Source organism: Mastigoproctus giganteus, chromosome 1, assembly GCF_048544385.1.
Source record: "Mastigoproctus giganteus isolate SK-2022 chromosome 1, ASM4854438v1, whole genome shotgun sequence".
In the NCBI taxonomy this organism is placed as follows: Eukaryota; Metazoa; Arthropoda; class Arachnida; order Uropygi; family Thelyphonidae; genus Mastigoproctus; species Mastigoproctus giganteus.
In genome coordinates, this window is record NC_143575.1 from 33,699,508 (window position 1) to 33,715,953 (window position 16,446).

At 35.5% G+C, this 16,446-nt stretch overlaps 1 protein-coding gene across 1 annotated transcript in view; it reads left to right on the forward strand.

The window, feature by feature from the left end:
• The window catches only part of LOC150090694 (ATP-dependent translocase ABCB1-like), a 382,558-nt gene that overhangs the window by 97,714 nt on the left and 268,398 nt on the right, over positions 1–16,446 (forward strand). The window contains exons 5-6 of the mRNA XM_090369148.1: positions 9,617–9,741; positions 13,232–13,421. Of these exons, the coding sequence (XP_090225274.1) occupies positions 9,617–9,741; positions 13,232–13,421 (315 nt within the window). The remainder of the gene's footprint in view (positions 1–9,616; positions 9,742–13,231; positions 13,422–16,446) is intronic.

Here is a 16,446-nt window from a genome sequence, read left to right on the forward strand (position 1 = left end):
AAAGAATCCAGTATTCCTGTTTATTGTAAATCAAATTCAAAAGCATGGATTACTGCATCACTTTTTGAAGAGCGGTTTTCAAATTACTTTGTGCCTGCAGTTAAGGAATACTGTACAGAAAAGAAAAAAATTCCCTTCAAAATTTTACTTCTTTTGGATAATGCACCTGTGGCCACCTTAAACCATTAGATGACCTTAACCTAGATGTTCAAGTAATTTTCTTACCTGCAAATAATATTTCATTGCTTAAACCAATGGACCAAGGTGTTACTGCTGCATTTAAATCATATTATCTGACGAGAACATTTGCTAAGGCTATAGTTGCAATAGACAGTGAATCTGACAGTAAGCATACAGCAAATGTAGTAAAATAATTTTGAAAAGTCTTTGCGATCTTGGATGGCATCAAGACTATTAGGGATGCATGGCATGAAGTGAAACATTCAACACTTAAAGATATTTGGAAGAGGTTGTGTCCTCAGTTTACTACTGATGATTTTGAAGGATTTGAAAATCATATCGAAGAGGCTACTACAAATATTGTAGATATGGCAAGGCAGTTAGAGCTAAAAATGGAGCCTGAAGATGTTACTGAACTGCTTGGGTAACATTCGCAGCCCCTAAGTAATGAAGATCTATAACTTGAAGAGCTTAGGAGGAATGAAGAGGATTCTCATCCTGAGGATGTATCAAATCCCATTCCTAAAGAATTAACTTGCAAGAAACTTTCAAAAGCATTCAGGCTTTTAGGAGTTATGTAGATTTTTGAAAAGGCAGATTCCAATTTTAAAAGAAGTTCCAAAGTAAATACTGGTATTTTAGATCAATATGCCTGTTATAGAGAAATCTACAGAGAAAAGAAAAGAAGAGCCACAATTCAAACTTCATTGAATTCCTACTTTCATAAAACATCCTCTAGGCGCCTCCGTAGCCAGGTGGGAAGGAGCAGCAGTGCATAGCACACGCTTCTTGATTAGACCGGGGTTTGAGCCCATCACCACCAAATACGGAGGATGCGGAAAGGTCAGGGACTGACCACCGCATATTCCCGGAGCAACATGGCTTTAGTTGCTAATGCTCCTAAAAACCAAAATAACAACAACAACAACAAAACATCCTCTCAAATTTTCAGCCTTGAACATCAGTTGAAAGTCCTACTCGATCGTCAACCAGGCTTACAAAAAGTCCACACAAATCTCCTGCAAGGAAGCATTTAGTTGTAGATGAAGAAGATCCAGATAGTGTAGAATTTGTGCCATCCCTTTCAGTTTTTCTTCAATAAATTTATACTGTATTTATAAATTTATACTTCAATAAATTTATACTAGGTGTAGGGTGTACAGACAAAGTGAATGTATTGAGGTCATGTAGAAGCAGGTTTTTATCATATATTTTGTCAAAAGTAAGGTTTTAAAATGATCAATCCCCTCTAATTGTATCTGCAACCTCCTACTTTTTAAATTTTCCTATCTTTTACCCTTACTAATTTTTTCATCCCTTTAATGCTGCCAAACATAAAGTGTTTACATTTTATGTTTGAAGGTCACAAGCCTTTATGTAAATGTAGAGTGGAGGGACTTTATTTCACAGTTTTGTAAGTTGTTGCATCAATATTTAATTGCAATGTTAAAGGTAAGTGCTGTGCTTAATTTTGTGAAACTTTCGAGCATCATATGCATCTGCAAATGAAAAAAGGTAGTGATCCGCTTTACGACAAAAGCCTGGAACCCAACCTTTCATAAATGTGGGGTATGCCTGTAATTGATATGTGATCATCCTTTCATTCACTGACAGTCTATAAAACAAAAGTATGTACAATTAAAAGCAACTATCAGAATAAACATATATGAGGCCTGTCAAGAAAAGTCATGCGATTAAATCAATAAAAATTTTTATTTTGAATTTTATGCAGGATAACAATGGTCACCTTCAAAATAACTTTCTTCTGCAGCTGCACAATGTCCCCAATGGTATTTCCAGTCATTAAAGCAACACTGGTAGTCTTCATCTGTCAGCACCTTTATAGTGTCAGCTACAGCCTTTTGAATTGTATTTATTGACTAAATTTCCTTTTAGTTTCTTTTTCAGTTTTGGGAACAAAAAGTAATCACATGGAGTGAGGCCCAGTGGATACAGTGGTTGCGAGAGGACTGGAATGCTCCTCTGCATCCAATAGTCTGTAATTGAGAAGTCAGAATGGGATAGTGTGTTGTCATTGATGGAGGATTCAATCTTGACTAAACTCTGGTCGCATGAAGGACTCTTTTCTGCAACCACTTGAGAATTTCTCTGTAGTAATTTTGGTTCATTGTTTGACCCTCTGGCAGAAACTCTTTGTGAATGATGCCTCGATAATCAAAACACACAATCATCATTTTCACTTTTGATTTGGTCATTTGAGAATTTCTTCGGACGTGGAGATGTTTTCCTGTGCCACTCCTCACTTTGGTGTTTGGTTCATACTGGAAAAACCAGGTTTCATCACCAGTAACAACTTGTTTCAACATGTCTGGATAGATTTCTAACCTTTCTAGCAAATCAAGACACATAAATACTGTTTTGTTTTTTGTCCATCGCTCAAAACCCACAAAACCATTTTTGCAGACACTTTTTGCATGGTCAAAATTCACTTAAAATTTTGTGAACAGCATCTCAATATAAATTCAGTTCATTGGCTATTATTTTTATTATTAACCTTAACTCTCGATGAATTACCACTCTCACTCTGGACATTGTCATCAGTTCAAGTGGTTGCTGGCATGTCTCATTTTCTATCGAGTGGTTGCTGGCACGTGTCACATCTTCCACTGTTTCATGTCCCTCCGAAGACATCTTGTGCCAACTGAATACTTGAGATCGTGACATGGCATCCTCTCCATATGCCGTTCTCAGTTTTTTATATACATCACTTGCACTTTCTCTCAGTTTAACACAAAACTTGATTGCGTATTGTTGATCACTATTTCGCTGTTTCATAATTGTAACACGTTTAACAACCATCTGATTACTATAACTGCACTAGTGTCAGATTTACTGCAAAGAATTGAAAGTTAGGTTAGGAAAAGGAACCCACTACATGTTGTTGCTCATCACTTGTTTCCAGTGTTGTCACTATACTTGTTACAGAATCAATCCCATTACTTTTCTGACATCCCTCGTATAAAATATCAAATTATTGTTATAACAGTACCTGAGCTTGCTCATACTCATGTTGTTGCTCATGTGTGGGTAAAAAACCCACAATAACTTACAGGGGAAAGCTCTCTACTCTCTCTCTCTCTCTGCCTGACATTGATTAACTACAGCCTTGTTTAAAAAAGATTTAGACATCCCCTTCGTTGACAGGAATCGATCTTGGACCTCTCCAAATGAAGGCACGTAGTGATGTATCTTGTCAAATAAGCTATCACAGAAGACAATAAAAATATATATAAAAAATATAAACCTCTCTGCCATCTTAATTTCTATTGAGAGCAGAACACTAAAGCTAGTTGTGTGTGTAATGCAGGTTATGAAGAGTGTGTGTTGGGTAATGGTATGTTGTTAAACTAGTCAGGTTTCTTTCTGGTATTTGTCTCTGCCATGATGAGGCAGGCCTCTACTATGCATATGCTGATCCAAGCATACTGTGAGCGAAGCATCAAGAAAATCCTGCACTACTAGACAGCTCAAAAGTAGAACAGCCTAGTGTTGCCCACAGTCTAATCCTAAAAAAGAGGGTTGGCCTTTTGCTCTCCCACACATACACATGTTCACTGTAAAAAATAAGGTGTCAGAAGGGAAAAAAGTGTGTGGGGAGAAGGGGAAAAAAGTTCTGCATGGTAAAAGTAGGATAAAGAGCTGGAGTTGACACACCTGGCAGCAGTCAGGCTTCTTCTTGTGGCTAAGGTTTCCTGGAAAAAGTATGGTGTAGAAAGATTTCTTTGCTTGAGAGATCTTTTGCATATGATGAGAAGTTGAGAACAAGGACAGTTAATGGATGAAAAAAGGCTGCATATGATGGGCAAAGGAATAACACATGTACCCAGTCCTTCATCTCTCCACAGGCGAGTGGAGAGTCTCAGGTTAAAGTAGAACTACAATTTAGTGTTGAGAGATCCGTGATCAGTCAGAATAAATGAATTATATAGACTGAATGAGAACTACTGGCTATGAATTTTAACTGTTGCAAGAGATATCTGGAATAAATAGTTTTGTTACAGTACCTTTAGTAGAGGCAGTCCATCTGTTTTGCTAAAGAGTCATAAATATGTTCCAACAACTATTTTTTTCTAGTTTTGAAAGTATAATTGACATTTATATCTAGAATTTTAAGAGGAATGCACCATCTGATATGATAACACATACAACAGAAAATCAGATGAATTTCTATAGGAAGGCAGTCTGTAATAACTTAAAGCCTGGATTGAAACAGTTCATGAACATCTTGACATAGATGGAAGAAAACTGTGTTGGATGGAAACAAGTCTAGCTTGTAGATGGGATTCTTAGCAAAAAAAAAAAAAAAAGTAGTCCTGTGGAAAAAGTGATGATTGAAATAAATACTGCTTTATATAATAAGAGCATTTTTCTATTTATAATGAACTTTTTAGTGACCAGGAATGAAGTATGAACAATATTAATATCAACACTGACCAGAGAGGAAATGTAACTTAAAAAATAAAATAAAATAATAAAATAAAGTCTGTATTGTATAGAAAAAATAGATGAAAAAATATAGTATAGAAAAAATAGAGGAAAATGCTAAAGACCAGTGACATAGTATGTCTCTTTGAAGATTTAGTTTCTGAAAATGAAAAGCTAGAATGAATGGAAAATACGTATTTTTTTATTATTTTTTTTTCCAGGAGCGAAAAAGATGATATTCCTTCTTTTCCTATTATTCTTTCTCTATGTAGCTGGACTTTATTTTACTACTTTATTTATTTAATTTTTTTATGTTACATTTCTTGTCTGGTCAGTATCAACAAAAATATTATTTGTTTTGCTATTTAAGCCCCATTCTCAGTGGGAAACTAATAAGCATTAATCTGAAATTTTTGACTTTTTCAACAGTAGTCCATATGAAGCAAAAAAAAAAGTCAGATGGTCATCAAGAATAATTACTACTACAGGTAGTTCTCGACTTTACGAGTTAATTCGTTTCTAGTGCACGCTCATAAAGCAGGAATTTATTTCCCATAGACATAATGTTAAAAATGTGGTTACGTTTCAACTATGAAATTAGTTAGCTAATTAGTTTATGTTTAAAAAATGATTGATTTATCGAAAGAAATGAAAACTGTAAAATCAAGCAAATTATAATAATGGAGAAATTATTTATGACTTACAAATGTTAAAGAATGTTTATTCTTCATCATTTTTAAATAAGCAGGAGTTTATTTCCAAGATAATCTTCTCTTTTAATTATAAATTTCATGATTGCATGCATAAGCATTTTTTAATGGTACACACAAATTGCAAATAACACAGTTCACATGGAGTAACAAGTTTACAAAGCTTAAAAAAAAGGAATGAAGAGAAGATTCTGAAAATTTATTTGTTTTTTATTCGATTGAAGATTTCAGTAAAGGGGAAACACATTTCACCATAATAACGTAAAAAACCACACAATTCCAGCTGTTGGTATTTTTGCAAATGCAAGAAGATCAAGTTTACTACCCATTTATAATTTCTTGTAGTAACAGAAAAGCCCAATAAACCAGGAAGTGCAAATTGTTTTTATTGTTTTATGGTCGTGACCTCCAGAAATGCGCTTTAGAAAAATATCACAAAGCCGTTCAAAATTGATTCTTATAATGGGAACATATGATAACGACAAAAGTGTAGTGCATTTTAGTGATTTGAATTGGTAACTAATACAATTTACAAACCATGCTCATGACTTTTTATATCGCCTTAAGGTCATGCTTGTAACCTTAAAAATAACATTTTAGAGAGATAAATAGCTTAGTTTTGCAGCGAAAATTTCAACTTTCGAGATCTTGAAACGAATTACCCAAAAACAATGTGTTATTGGATTCACATTACAATATTTTAACGATACGATGGTGTCTCTGGAACTGATTAATATCGTAAAGCAGGGTACACTGTATTGTATAGCTACACATGTGGTTTGGAATGCGGTATTTATGAATGTTTAACATTCATTTTTTGCAATTAATGTTCATATTTTCGATTTTGTTGATACTTGATACTTGGGAAAAAAAGCTCGTAATTTCAATTTTTGCAATTACGGGAACTCGTAAAGCAAGAACTGCCTGTATTTACATGATGTGACACAGGGAGGGGAAGATCAATTCGATTTAATTGTGAGGGGGTCTATTATAATTCAGCTTACCTTTAAATACCATTATCTTGGTTTTTGAAGGAGAAACTGTTAATTTATTTTCCATTGCCTAGGCAAGAAGATTAGAAAGAACTGCATTAGAGAGAGATAGTTTCAAGCTCAATGCCTGAGCTTCCAGAGAAATACATGATAACTGAATTATGACCATCTACCTAATACTGTCTTGAGCCACCATTTGCATGGAGTACAGCTGCTATTCACCTAGGCATTAAGTCCACTAGATGTCTGAATATGTTTATAGGAATCTGCAGCCATGCTGCTTGCAAGGCTTTCTACAATGTCAGAATAGATGATGGTTGCATGCCTGTACACCTGATTTCCTGTTCCGAAACATCCCACAGGTGTTCAATTGGTTGAGATCAGGTGAATTTGGTGGCCAATCGAGATGGGTGATATTTCTGTGCTCCTCGAGCCACTTGTGCACAGTGTAGGTCTAATGACACAGTGCATTTCTTGGGAAGAAATGCAACATGGCAGGGTGAACATGTTGTGCACTTATGAGTTGGTCACTCACGTAGTAGCAAGACTTTTGTGAATTTATTGGATGACTCTTTTCTACATTAGCATTTTAGAGAATGCAATACTCTTGATCTGATTATCAGTGACTCATCATGCTTTAAGAACATAAAACAACCACTAGGTCCACTAGATATCAGTAGTTTAACTGTGATGATTCTGCTCTGGTCTGACAAACTGAATAGGTATTATGCATTTACATTCACACATCAGGAAATTTTTCGTGATGGGGATGCTGGGGAAGGGTATATATATATATATATATATATATATATATATTTTTTTTTTTTTTTTGGCTGATGCTGTTATAAACTTGCCTTCTTACATAATTTGAAACTGCTAATACTAATTCCAACAGGCAGCTAAATGATTTTGTGATGACTGTGAAGAAAGTGGAGGTGTTAAAATACCTTGCACATGTTTTTAGGCTAGATTTGTTGAGGTTCTACATCAAAACAGATGAACTAGGTGGAAATGGGCTTTTGCCTAGGAGCCACCCTTGACTCTGGGATACATGTATGAAGTGCACCAGGAGGTATAATATAATGTCTTATATATGTATAACGAGAATGTTAATGTATATAAAATTGTATATATATCTTTTTGTAAATATTGTATATATATATATATATATATATATATATATATATATATGTAATAATTGTGTGTGTACACAAATAAATGAAATGAAAATGAAAATGTGAAGAAAGTGGAAGAGAAATTGTTGAATCTAAATGTAAAAAATGCACCTGGAATGGATGGAATATATTCAGTTATATTAAAGGAGGTAAGAAAACCTTTAACCATAATTATGAGAGCATCCTTAGATTCAGAGCAGGTTCCTAGGGACTGGAGATGTACAGTTGTATATCCCCAATTCACAAAGGACGATCAAAGGATCATGAGTAATTAAAGACTTTTAGCTTGACTTCTGTTCCTGGGAAATAATGGAGTCTTTAGTTAAAGAAGTAATGCAGGGCCATCTAGACAGGAATGCAATTATACTGCAGTCACATCATGGATTTGTTAAGGGGTGATCTTGTCTGACTTATTTGACAGGTTACTATGATTCAGTGACCAAGGAACTGGATGCAAAAATAATTTTGATATCATATACTTGGATTTCAGGAAAGCATTTGATGTTGTTGCACACAAAAGCTGTACAGATTGGAGCAGTGCACCATTAAGGGCAAGTTGCTGTTCTGGATAAAGGGATGGTTGAGTGGTTATTAATGGACACTGCTCTTTGTGAACTAATGTTATTAGTGGAGTCCAATAGGCTTCAGTGCTGAGCCCATTGTTGTTTTCTGTATTTATTAATGATATTGATGAAGGTATATCAGGCTTAAAATTTAAGATGGAAGATGATAAAAAGGTTGGAAGGGTGCTAAATGATAGTAATCAAGGTATCGTACTGTAACAAGACCTAGAAAAATTAGGCAGATTGGTTGAGAAGTGGCAATTGAAGTTTAACATAGATAAATGCAAGGTACTGCATATGGGCAGCAGTAATCCCAAATTATCTTATTGTATAAGGCAATGGTCAGGTCACGTCTTGAGTAATGAATACAGGTTTGGAGGCTTCATTTTAGGAAGGATGTAGAGCTACTGGAATGAGTATAGAGAACGGCAACAAGATTGTTGAGGGGAACAGAGGGGTTGCTCTTACCAAGAAACACTTCGGTTCCACAAATTGCAGTGCCTGAAGACTAGGTGCGAGGTGATCAGATTGAGATGTTTAAGACTTTTCAATGGATTGAACAAGCTCAGTGCTGATGGAATTCTTCCTCTTGCTCAGACCACACACATGACCACACAGATTGATGAAGGACAGTTGCAGAACAGACTTGCAGAAGTTTGCCCTTGGCCAGCGGGTGGTTGAATCCTGGAACAAACTTCCATCTGTTATGGAAGTTGATAGCTTAAATAAATTCAAGGAAAAACTAGAGAAACTATGGGAGGTGTCTTTTTTTTTTTTTTTTTTTTTTTTTGGCTGATGTTGTATAAGCTTGGCTTCTTGCATCATTTGTCACTAATGCTAATTAACATGTCAACTGTGTGGTACCACCCTCATGGTGGTAGAGAGTGAAAAAGGCATGGGTCTAATTGTACAGTGAGATATGAAGTTCTCTTCATATCTGACTGCACAATTAGCCCCCATGCAGTGCAGACAGGCTGCCAGGATATCTTGTGGGAATTTGTCAGTGATATACAGAAATTCTGGCAGTAGAGATAAAGAAATGATTATCCATTGTATAATGCAATGTTTAAGCCACATCTTTTTAGGAAGTCTCATTTTAGGAAGGATATTGATCTGTTGAATGGGTGCGGAGAAAAGCAGTAAATTTAGTAAATGGAAAAAATGGGTGCTGCATCATTTACCACTATTAATATACTAATACTAAGAATATTCAAAGGGAAATTACAATATTTTCATAACAGTAGAAGTCCTTCCATGTGGCATATTCTATGCTTTCAAAATGAGGTACTGTGTTAGTGGATTATTTTACAATATTTAAGTACAAGGACGACTTATATTATTGACCAGTAAAAAAAAATCACCAAGAGATTTCATATATGCTACATTTGAGAGCTTGTACTGTAGCAGTAGTAATAAAATAATATCAAATAATAATAATAATAATAATAATAGTAGTAGTAGTAATAGTATATAATAATAAATTTTAATGTTTTAATTTTTTATTATAGAAATGAAGAGATCAAATATTACAATATGAAAATGTTTTATAGGTTCAGGGTTCTGCTTCATCAAATGAAAAAGGATTGGCTGGTGAGGCAGCAGCAGTAGCAGAGGAAGTTTTATCATCTATAAGAACAGTAGTGGCATTTGGAGGAGAAGAGAAAGAAATTAAAAGGTTACTTGACATATTAAAATTCACTATTCAGTTTTTAGATAAAATAAATTTGCGTAAAACAAATTATATGGGCAAATTTTGTTTATAAATTATTACAGAGAATATTAAAGTAAAAACATTTTGGTTGAATATGAGTTGAGTAATATTGCAAAGATCTCACAAGTTGGCACACTTGATGAATTTTATTCACCATAAAAATATCTGTGTAACTGTAGACACAAGTTATAATAGATGAAAACTCCAAAAATAACATTGACATACTGAACAGCTTACTTATTTCAAAGTTAAACAGTTAATATTAAATATAACTATTTTTATCATGTAAACATCACATTAGTATACAGCATTAATATACGTACTGTACTTAAGCTGTTTTCAAGTAATTTTAAAAAAAATTAATGTTTTATTTTCTTGAATTGACTTACCTGGAATTGAATCCTATATTTACTACAAGTCTTAGGAATATCTTCAGTGTGAATTTTTGCATTAGCATTAGCATATGATGCAAGAAAGCAAGCTTATACAGCATCAGCCAAAAAAAAAAAAAAAAATGCCTTCCCATTTCACCCATTGGCTCCAAATGATTGTCTAGTTCTGCCTTGAATTTATTTAAGCTGTCAACTTCTACAATGACAGATGGAAGTTTATTCCAGCAATCAACCACACGCCGGCTAAAGGCAAATTTCCGCACATCTATTCTACAACTGTCTTTCTTCAATTTGAATTTATGTCCCCTCTGGTGATTAATCTGGGCATGAGGAAGAATCCCATCAGCATTGAGCTTGCTCAACCCATTCAAGGCCTTATACACCTCAATCAGATCACTTTGCAGGTGCCTAGTCACCAGACACTGTAATTTTCAAATCTTAACCCTTTCTTCATAAGAGTAAGAGCAACCCTTTGTTCCATTCACTAATCTTGTTGCCCTTCTCTGTACTCATTCCAGCAGCTCTACATCCATCATAAAATGAGGCCTCCAGGAATAAACCTCAACGGTCAGGCTATACCTTAAGTACTGTATACAGGTCTGGACCTGTATACAGTACTTAAGGTATAGCCTGACTGTTGCTTTATACAATGGGATAATCACCTCCTTATCCCTGCTAGAAAAATTCCTGTATATCATTGACTAGACACCATGAGCTGTTCTTGCGGACCATCTGCACTGCTCAGAAAACTTCATATCTGACTGCACAATTACCCCCAGGTCCTTTTCATTCTCTACCACCTTGAGTGTAGTACCACACAGTTGATATGTTACTCTGGGGTTACTGCTACCCATATGCAGTACTTTACATTAGTCAATGTTAAACTTCAATTGCCACCTCTCAGCCTGTCTGCTCAACATTTCTAGATCCTCTTGCAGTAGTGTACTGTCATTAGTGTCATTAACAACCCTGCCAACCTTTGTATCATCTGCAAACTTAGACATTAAATCTGACATATGTTCATGAATATCATTAATAAATACAGACAGCAACACTGAACTCTGGGGAACTCCACTAATAACATTAGTCCACGAAGAGCAGTGTGCATTGATTACCACTCTTTGTCTTCTCCCACTCAATCATCCCTTTATCCATAGCAGCATTTTTCCCTTAATGCAATATTGTTCCACGGAGCCATATGGCCTTAGTTGCTAATGCTCCTAAAAACCAAAATAATAAACAACCATACTGTTCCAATTTGTACAGTAGTCTTCCATGTGCAGCAGTATCAAAAGCTTTCCTAAGATCAAAGTATATGATATCAAAATTATTTTTTGCATCCTGTGACCACATCATAGTATCCAATCAAATTGGTCAGACAAGTCTTCCCTTAACAAACCCATGCTGTGTCCGAACTATTACTGCAGTCTTGTCTAGATGATCCTGCAGTGCTTCTTTAAGCAGTGCCTCCATTAATTTCTCCAGAACAAAAGTTAAACTAACGGGTCTATAATTGCTTGGGTCACCCTCTGATTCTTCTTTGTGAATTGGGGTCACATTTGCACATCTCCATTCCATTGGTATCTCCCCTGAATCCAAGGAAGCTCTCATAATTATGGCTAAGTATTTGCCGACTTCCTTTGCCACCTCCTTTAATATAACTGGATAGATCCCATCCATCCCAGGTGCCTTTTTTATGTTTATCTTCAACAATTTCTCCTCACTTTGCTCTCAGTTATTAAAAAATCATTTAACTCACTACCATAGTTTAATACACCTCTGGTATTCCCCTCCCTGAATAACTCCTCATGTGTAAGTGTAGATGCAAAATACTCATTCAGTTTGTTAGCTACCTGAGCAGGATCATCAACAGAACCATTGATAGAGTTTATTGATGGTTCTAGAGTTTCTAGAACTATCGATAAATCCTTCTAGAGTTTATATAAGTAAAGAACTCTTTGCTGTTTATCTCTGCATCCTTTGCTAAAGATTTCTCGCAATCTGCCTTTGCCTGCCTAACCTCTTTTGTGACTTGATTACAGACCAGCTTATATCTTCCATAGGCTTCTGTGCCACCTCTTAATTTATATATATCCCATGTATTTTTCTTTTCTGCCACATGTCTCATTAGTTCATCTGACATCCATTTATGCCTAAACCTATATTTCTTAGATGGTATGAAAAGCCTAGTAGCTTCGAAAATTAATTCTTTGAATGCTTCCCATTTAAAAATTTGCTGTTGGTGAAATCATCAGTTGGTCCCACTGCATAGATTTTAAAAACTGTCTCAGACCTCTGTAGTCACCTTTATGGAAGCAAAACCCTTCCCATTACCCCTGATGGTAGTTACCTCTTTGAGTAAATTCCACATCAGCACACTGTGATCACTGCCACCTAGTGGTTCCTTTATCTGCAGATTCTTAATGCATGAAGAATCACTACTGATAATCAAATCAAGAGTATTACTCTCTCTGGTTGCCTACCAAACATGCTGCTGTAGAAACAATCAACCAATAAATTCACAAAAGCCTTGCTAGTGTGTGAGTGACCAACCCACAAGGTCCGGTTAATATCTGGGAAATTAAACTCTCCCATTATAAGCTGATCTGTTTTACTGGCCTACTCTACTTCTCTGTATAGCTGTTCATAATACTCATCAGAGTCATTAGGTCTATAGCACATTAGGTCTCTCCTACTCTCAATTTTGCTTTCCCATTCCTTCTAAATTACAGCCTGCACATTGCAGGAACTTTACTATAATTTGGTTGGGGTTAGGGAAAATTTTCAGTTATCTTACAATTCTGTTAAGTTTGATCATCTCTTGGATGGCCGTGACCACCAAATACGGAGGATGCGGAAAGGTCAGGAAATGACCACCGCATATCCCCGGAGCATTATGGCCTTAGTTGTTAATGCTCCTAAAAACAAAATAACAACAACAACATCTCTTGGATACCAAAATTCTAATGTATAAAAGTTTTCCTTATATGATTTTTTAGATCATGATGATTAAATGAAAACAGTGTATATTTGGTTGTAATGAATAACTGTATTATACTTAGGTATGAGAAAAACTTGGCATATGCAAAGAAGAATGGTATAAAAAGAGGAATAGCTACAGGAACTGGAACAGCTTTGACATGGTTTACAGCATTTGCTAGCTATTCACTTAGTTTTTGGTATGGTGTAAAACTTATAAAAGAATCTCAAAATGATAAGTCTTTTGAATATAAAACAAGTACTGTCGTGACTGTAAGTAGACAGTGGTTATATCACATTACTTTTTAAAATTATTGTTTTTTTTATCTATTATTTATTATCTGTTATCTTGTCACTTGCAGTTTTTTAAATTTATAGTGATATCTACTGAATTTCATTTTAATAACACTTGTTTACAAATTTAAGTTTGTTCACTGGGGTTTGAATTTCAATAGATCCTACTGCCGAAATATGTTGCTGTGATTTCAAATATGACTTAGATTTTTTTCTATCACATCCAGATACATCACAATTTAAGAAATAAAAAAGTATTGTTTTTTATGAAAGTATATAACTTTATTGTATTTAGTAATGACAAATTGATAAGATTACATTTTCACGTATCAAAAAATACGTAAATACTAACAAGTATTAATCAAAATTCTGAAACTTTCATTAATCAGACCTTTGTCTTTTTGTTTGAAAAGAAAGTTTAATCGTTTTTCTTTTATGTACACTGCCAGGTTTCTCTCTTTTTAAACAATTGTATTCCACCTTCCCCGGTACCTCTGCTCCATTTCCTTTATGTTCTGATGGAATCTCTGCCCTTGTTCTTCTCTCATCTGTGCAAGTTTTTCAGGGAAAAAATCAAGATGGGCATGCAAAAAGTGAATTTTGATGCTCATATTGCAACCTAAATTGCAAAGTTTTTCGAGCATATTTTGAACAATTTTCTCATAATCCTGTGATTTATGATTTCCTAGAAAGTTTTCCATTACACTTTTAAAATCAATCCAGGCTTCCTCTTCAGTGTCACTCATAGTAGTTCGAAACTGACCGTCTAAACCAATTTTCTAATTTGGGTACCAATGAAGATACTCTCCTTAAGTTTTGCATCAGATAAACCGGGAAATTTACTGCAAAGGTACTTAAAGCAGTTGCCATCCTTATTCAATGCTTTAACAAATTGCTTCATTATGCCTAACTTCATATGCAGTGGTTGGTAAAAGTATTTTATTTGGCTTCACCAAACTTTCGTGCACAATATTTTTTGACCCCGGTGTAAGATTGTGCCTCCGAGGCCATTGCTTCTTTATCCACTGCAGCGCTTTAGCTCTGCTATCCCATTCACAAATAAAGTATGGCATTTTAGTGTACCCACCTTGTTGCCCCAACAACATACATAACACTTTTAAGTCTCCACATAGTTGCCATTTATGATCTTGATATTTAATTTTCTCGAGAAGCAACTTTAGATTGTCATAAGTTTCTTTTAAGTAGACTGAATGAGCAACTGGCACAGATGTGTACTTATCTGGCAGAGGTGAAAGTGATTCTTGCACTGCTTCTTTTGGAATGAGCAGCAGCCTGGAAAACAAGATGTAGAGTATTTCAGAGACTGTTGGGAATCATTGCAGTACAAGTAAACACATGAGTTGTGTTAGGGTAACTAAGAATAGGAACAGGTGCATGCATACTTGCATGTACACCAATGCTAGGAGTTTGGTAAATAAATTTGATGAATTTGAGGTATTGCTCAAAACATCAAAGGCATGTATTGTTGGAATATCAGAGACGTGGTGTCACACAGATATAAGGAATGCAGAACTGGAATTTGGGAGGTACAATGTGCACAGGAAGGATAGACAGGATAGGAAGGGAGGAGGGGTTATTCTATTAGTTAAGAAACACATAAAATCCAAGGACGTGGAGCCAGTCGACATCACTGGACAGTGCAGTGTCGAGTCAGTTTGGTGTGACATAAGCATTGGGAGATCAAAATTGAGAGTAGGAGTGTGCTATAGGCCTAATGACTCTGATGAGTATAATAAGAAACTGTACAGGGAAATAGAGTGGGCCTGTAAATCAGAGAGTCTTATAATAGGGGATTTTAATTTCCCAGATATTGACTGCAATTTGTGGGTTGGTCACTCACACACTAGCAAGGCTTTTGTAGATTTATTGGATGATTGTTTCCAACATCAGCATGTTCGGGAGGCAACCAGAAGGAGTAGTGATTCTTCATGCATTAAGAATCTGCAGATAAAGAAACCACTAGGTGGCAGTGATCACAGTGTGCTGAAGTGGGATTTACTCAAGAGGTAACTACCATCAGGGGTAAAAAGAAGGGTTTTTGCTTTCGAAAAGGTGACTACGGTGGTCTGAGACAGTATATAAATTCTATACGGTGGGGCCAACTGATGATGTTACCAACAGCAAATTAAAAATGGAAAGCATTCAAAGAATTTATCTTGGAAGCTACTAAGCTTTACATACCAACTAAGAAATATTGTTCAAGGTTTAGGCCTAAATGGATGTCAGATGAACTAATGAGACATATGTCAGAGAAGAAAAATGCATGGGATACATGTAAATTAATGGGTGACATGGAAGCTTATGATAGATATAAGCTGATCTGTAACCAAGGCACAAAGGAGATTAGGCAGGCAAAGGCAGATTATGAGAAATCTTTGGCAAAGGATGCAAAGATTTCTTTACTATAAACTCTAGAAGGAAAGGAATGAATTAGATTTGTCTACTGGATATTGATGGCTCAACTGTTGATGATCCTGCTCAGTGGCTAACAAACTAAATGAGTATTTTGCATCTACATTCACACATGAAGAGTTATTCAGTAAGGGGAATGCCAGAGGTGTATTCAACTCTGGCAGTAAGATAGATAATCTTGTAATAATTGAGAGTAAAGTGGAGGAGAAATTGTTGAAGATAAACATAAAAAAGGCACCCGGGGTGGATGGGGTCTATCCAGTTATATTAAAGGAGGCAGCAAAGGAAGTAAGCAAATCCTTAGCCATAATTATAAGAGCTTCTTTGGACTCAGAGGAGGTACCCATGGACTGGAGATGTGCAAATGTGACTCCAATTCACAAATGAGGATCAAAGGGCAACAGAAGTAATTATCAACCTGTTAGTTTAACTTCTGTTCCAGGAAAATTAATGGAGGCACTGATAAAAGAAGCACTGCAGGATCATCTAGACAAGACTTCAGTTATAGCTCAGACATAGCATGGTTTTGTTAAGGGAAAGTCTTGCGTGGCCAATTTGATTGGATACTATG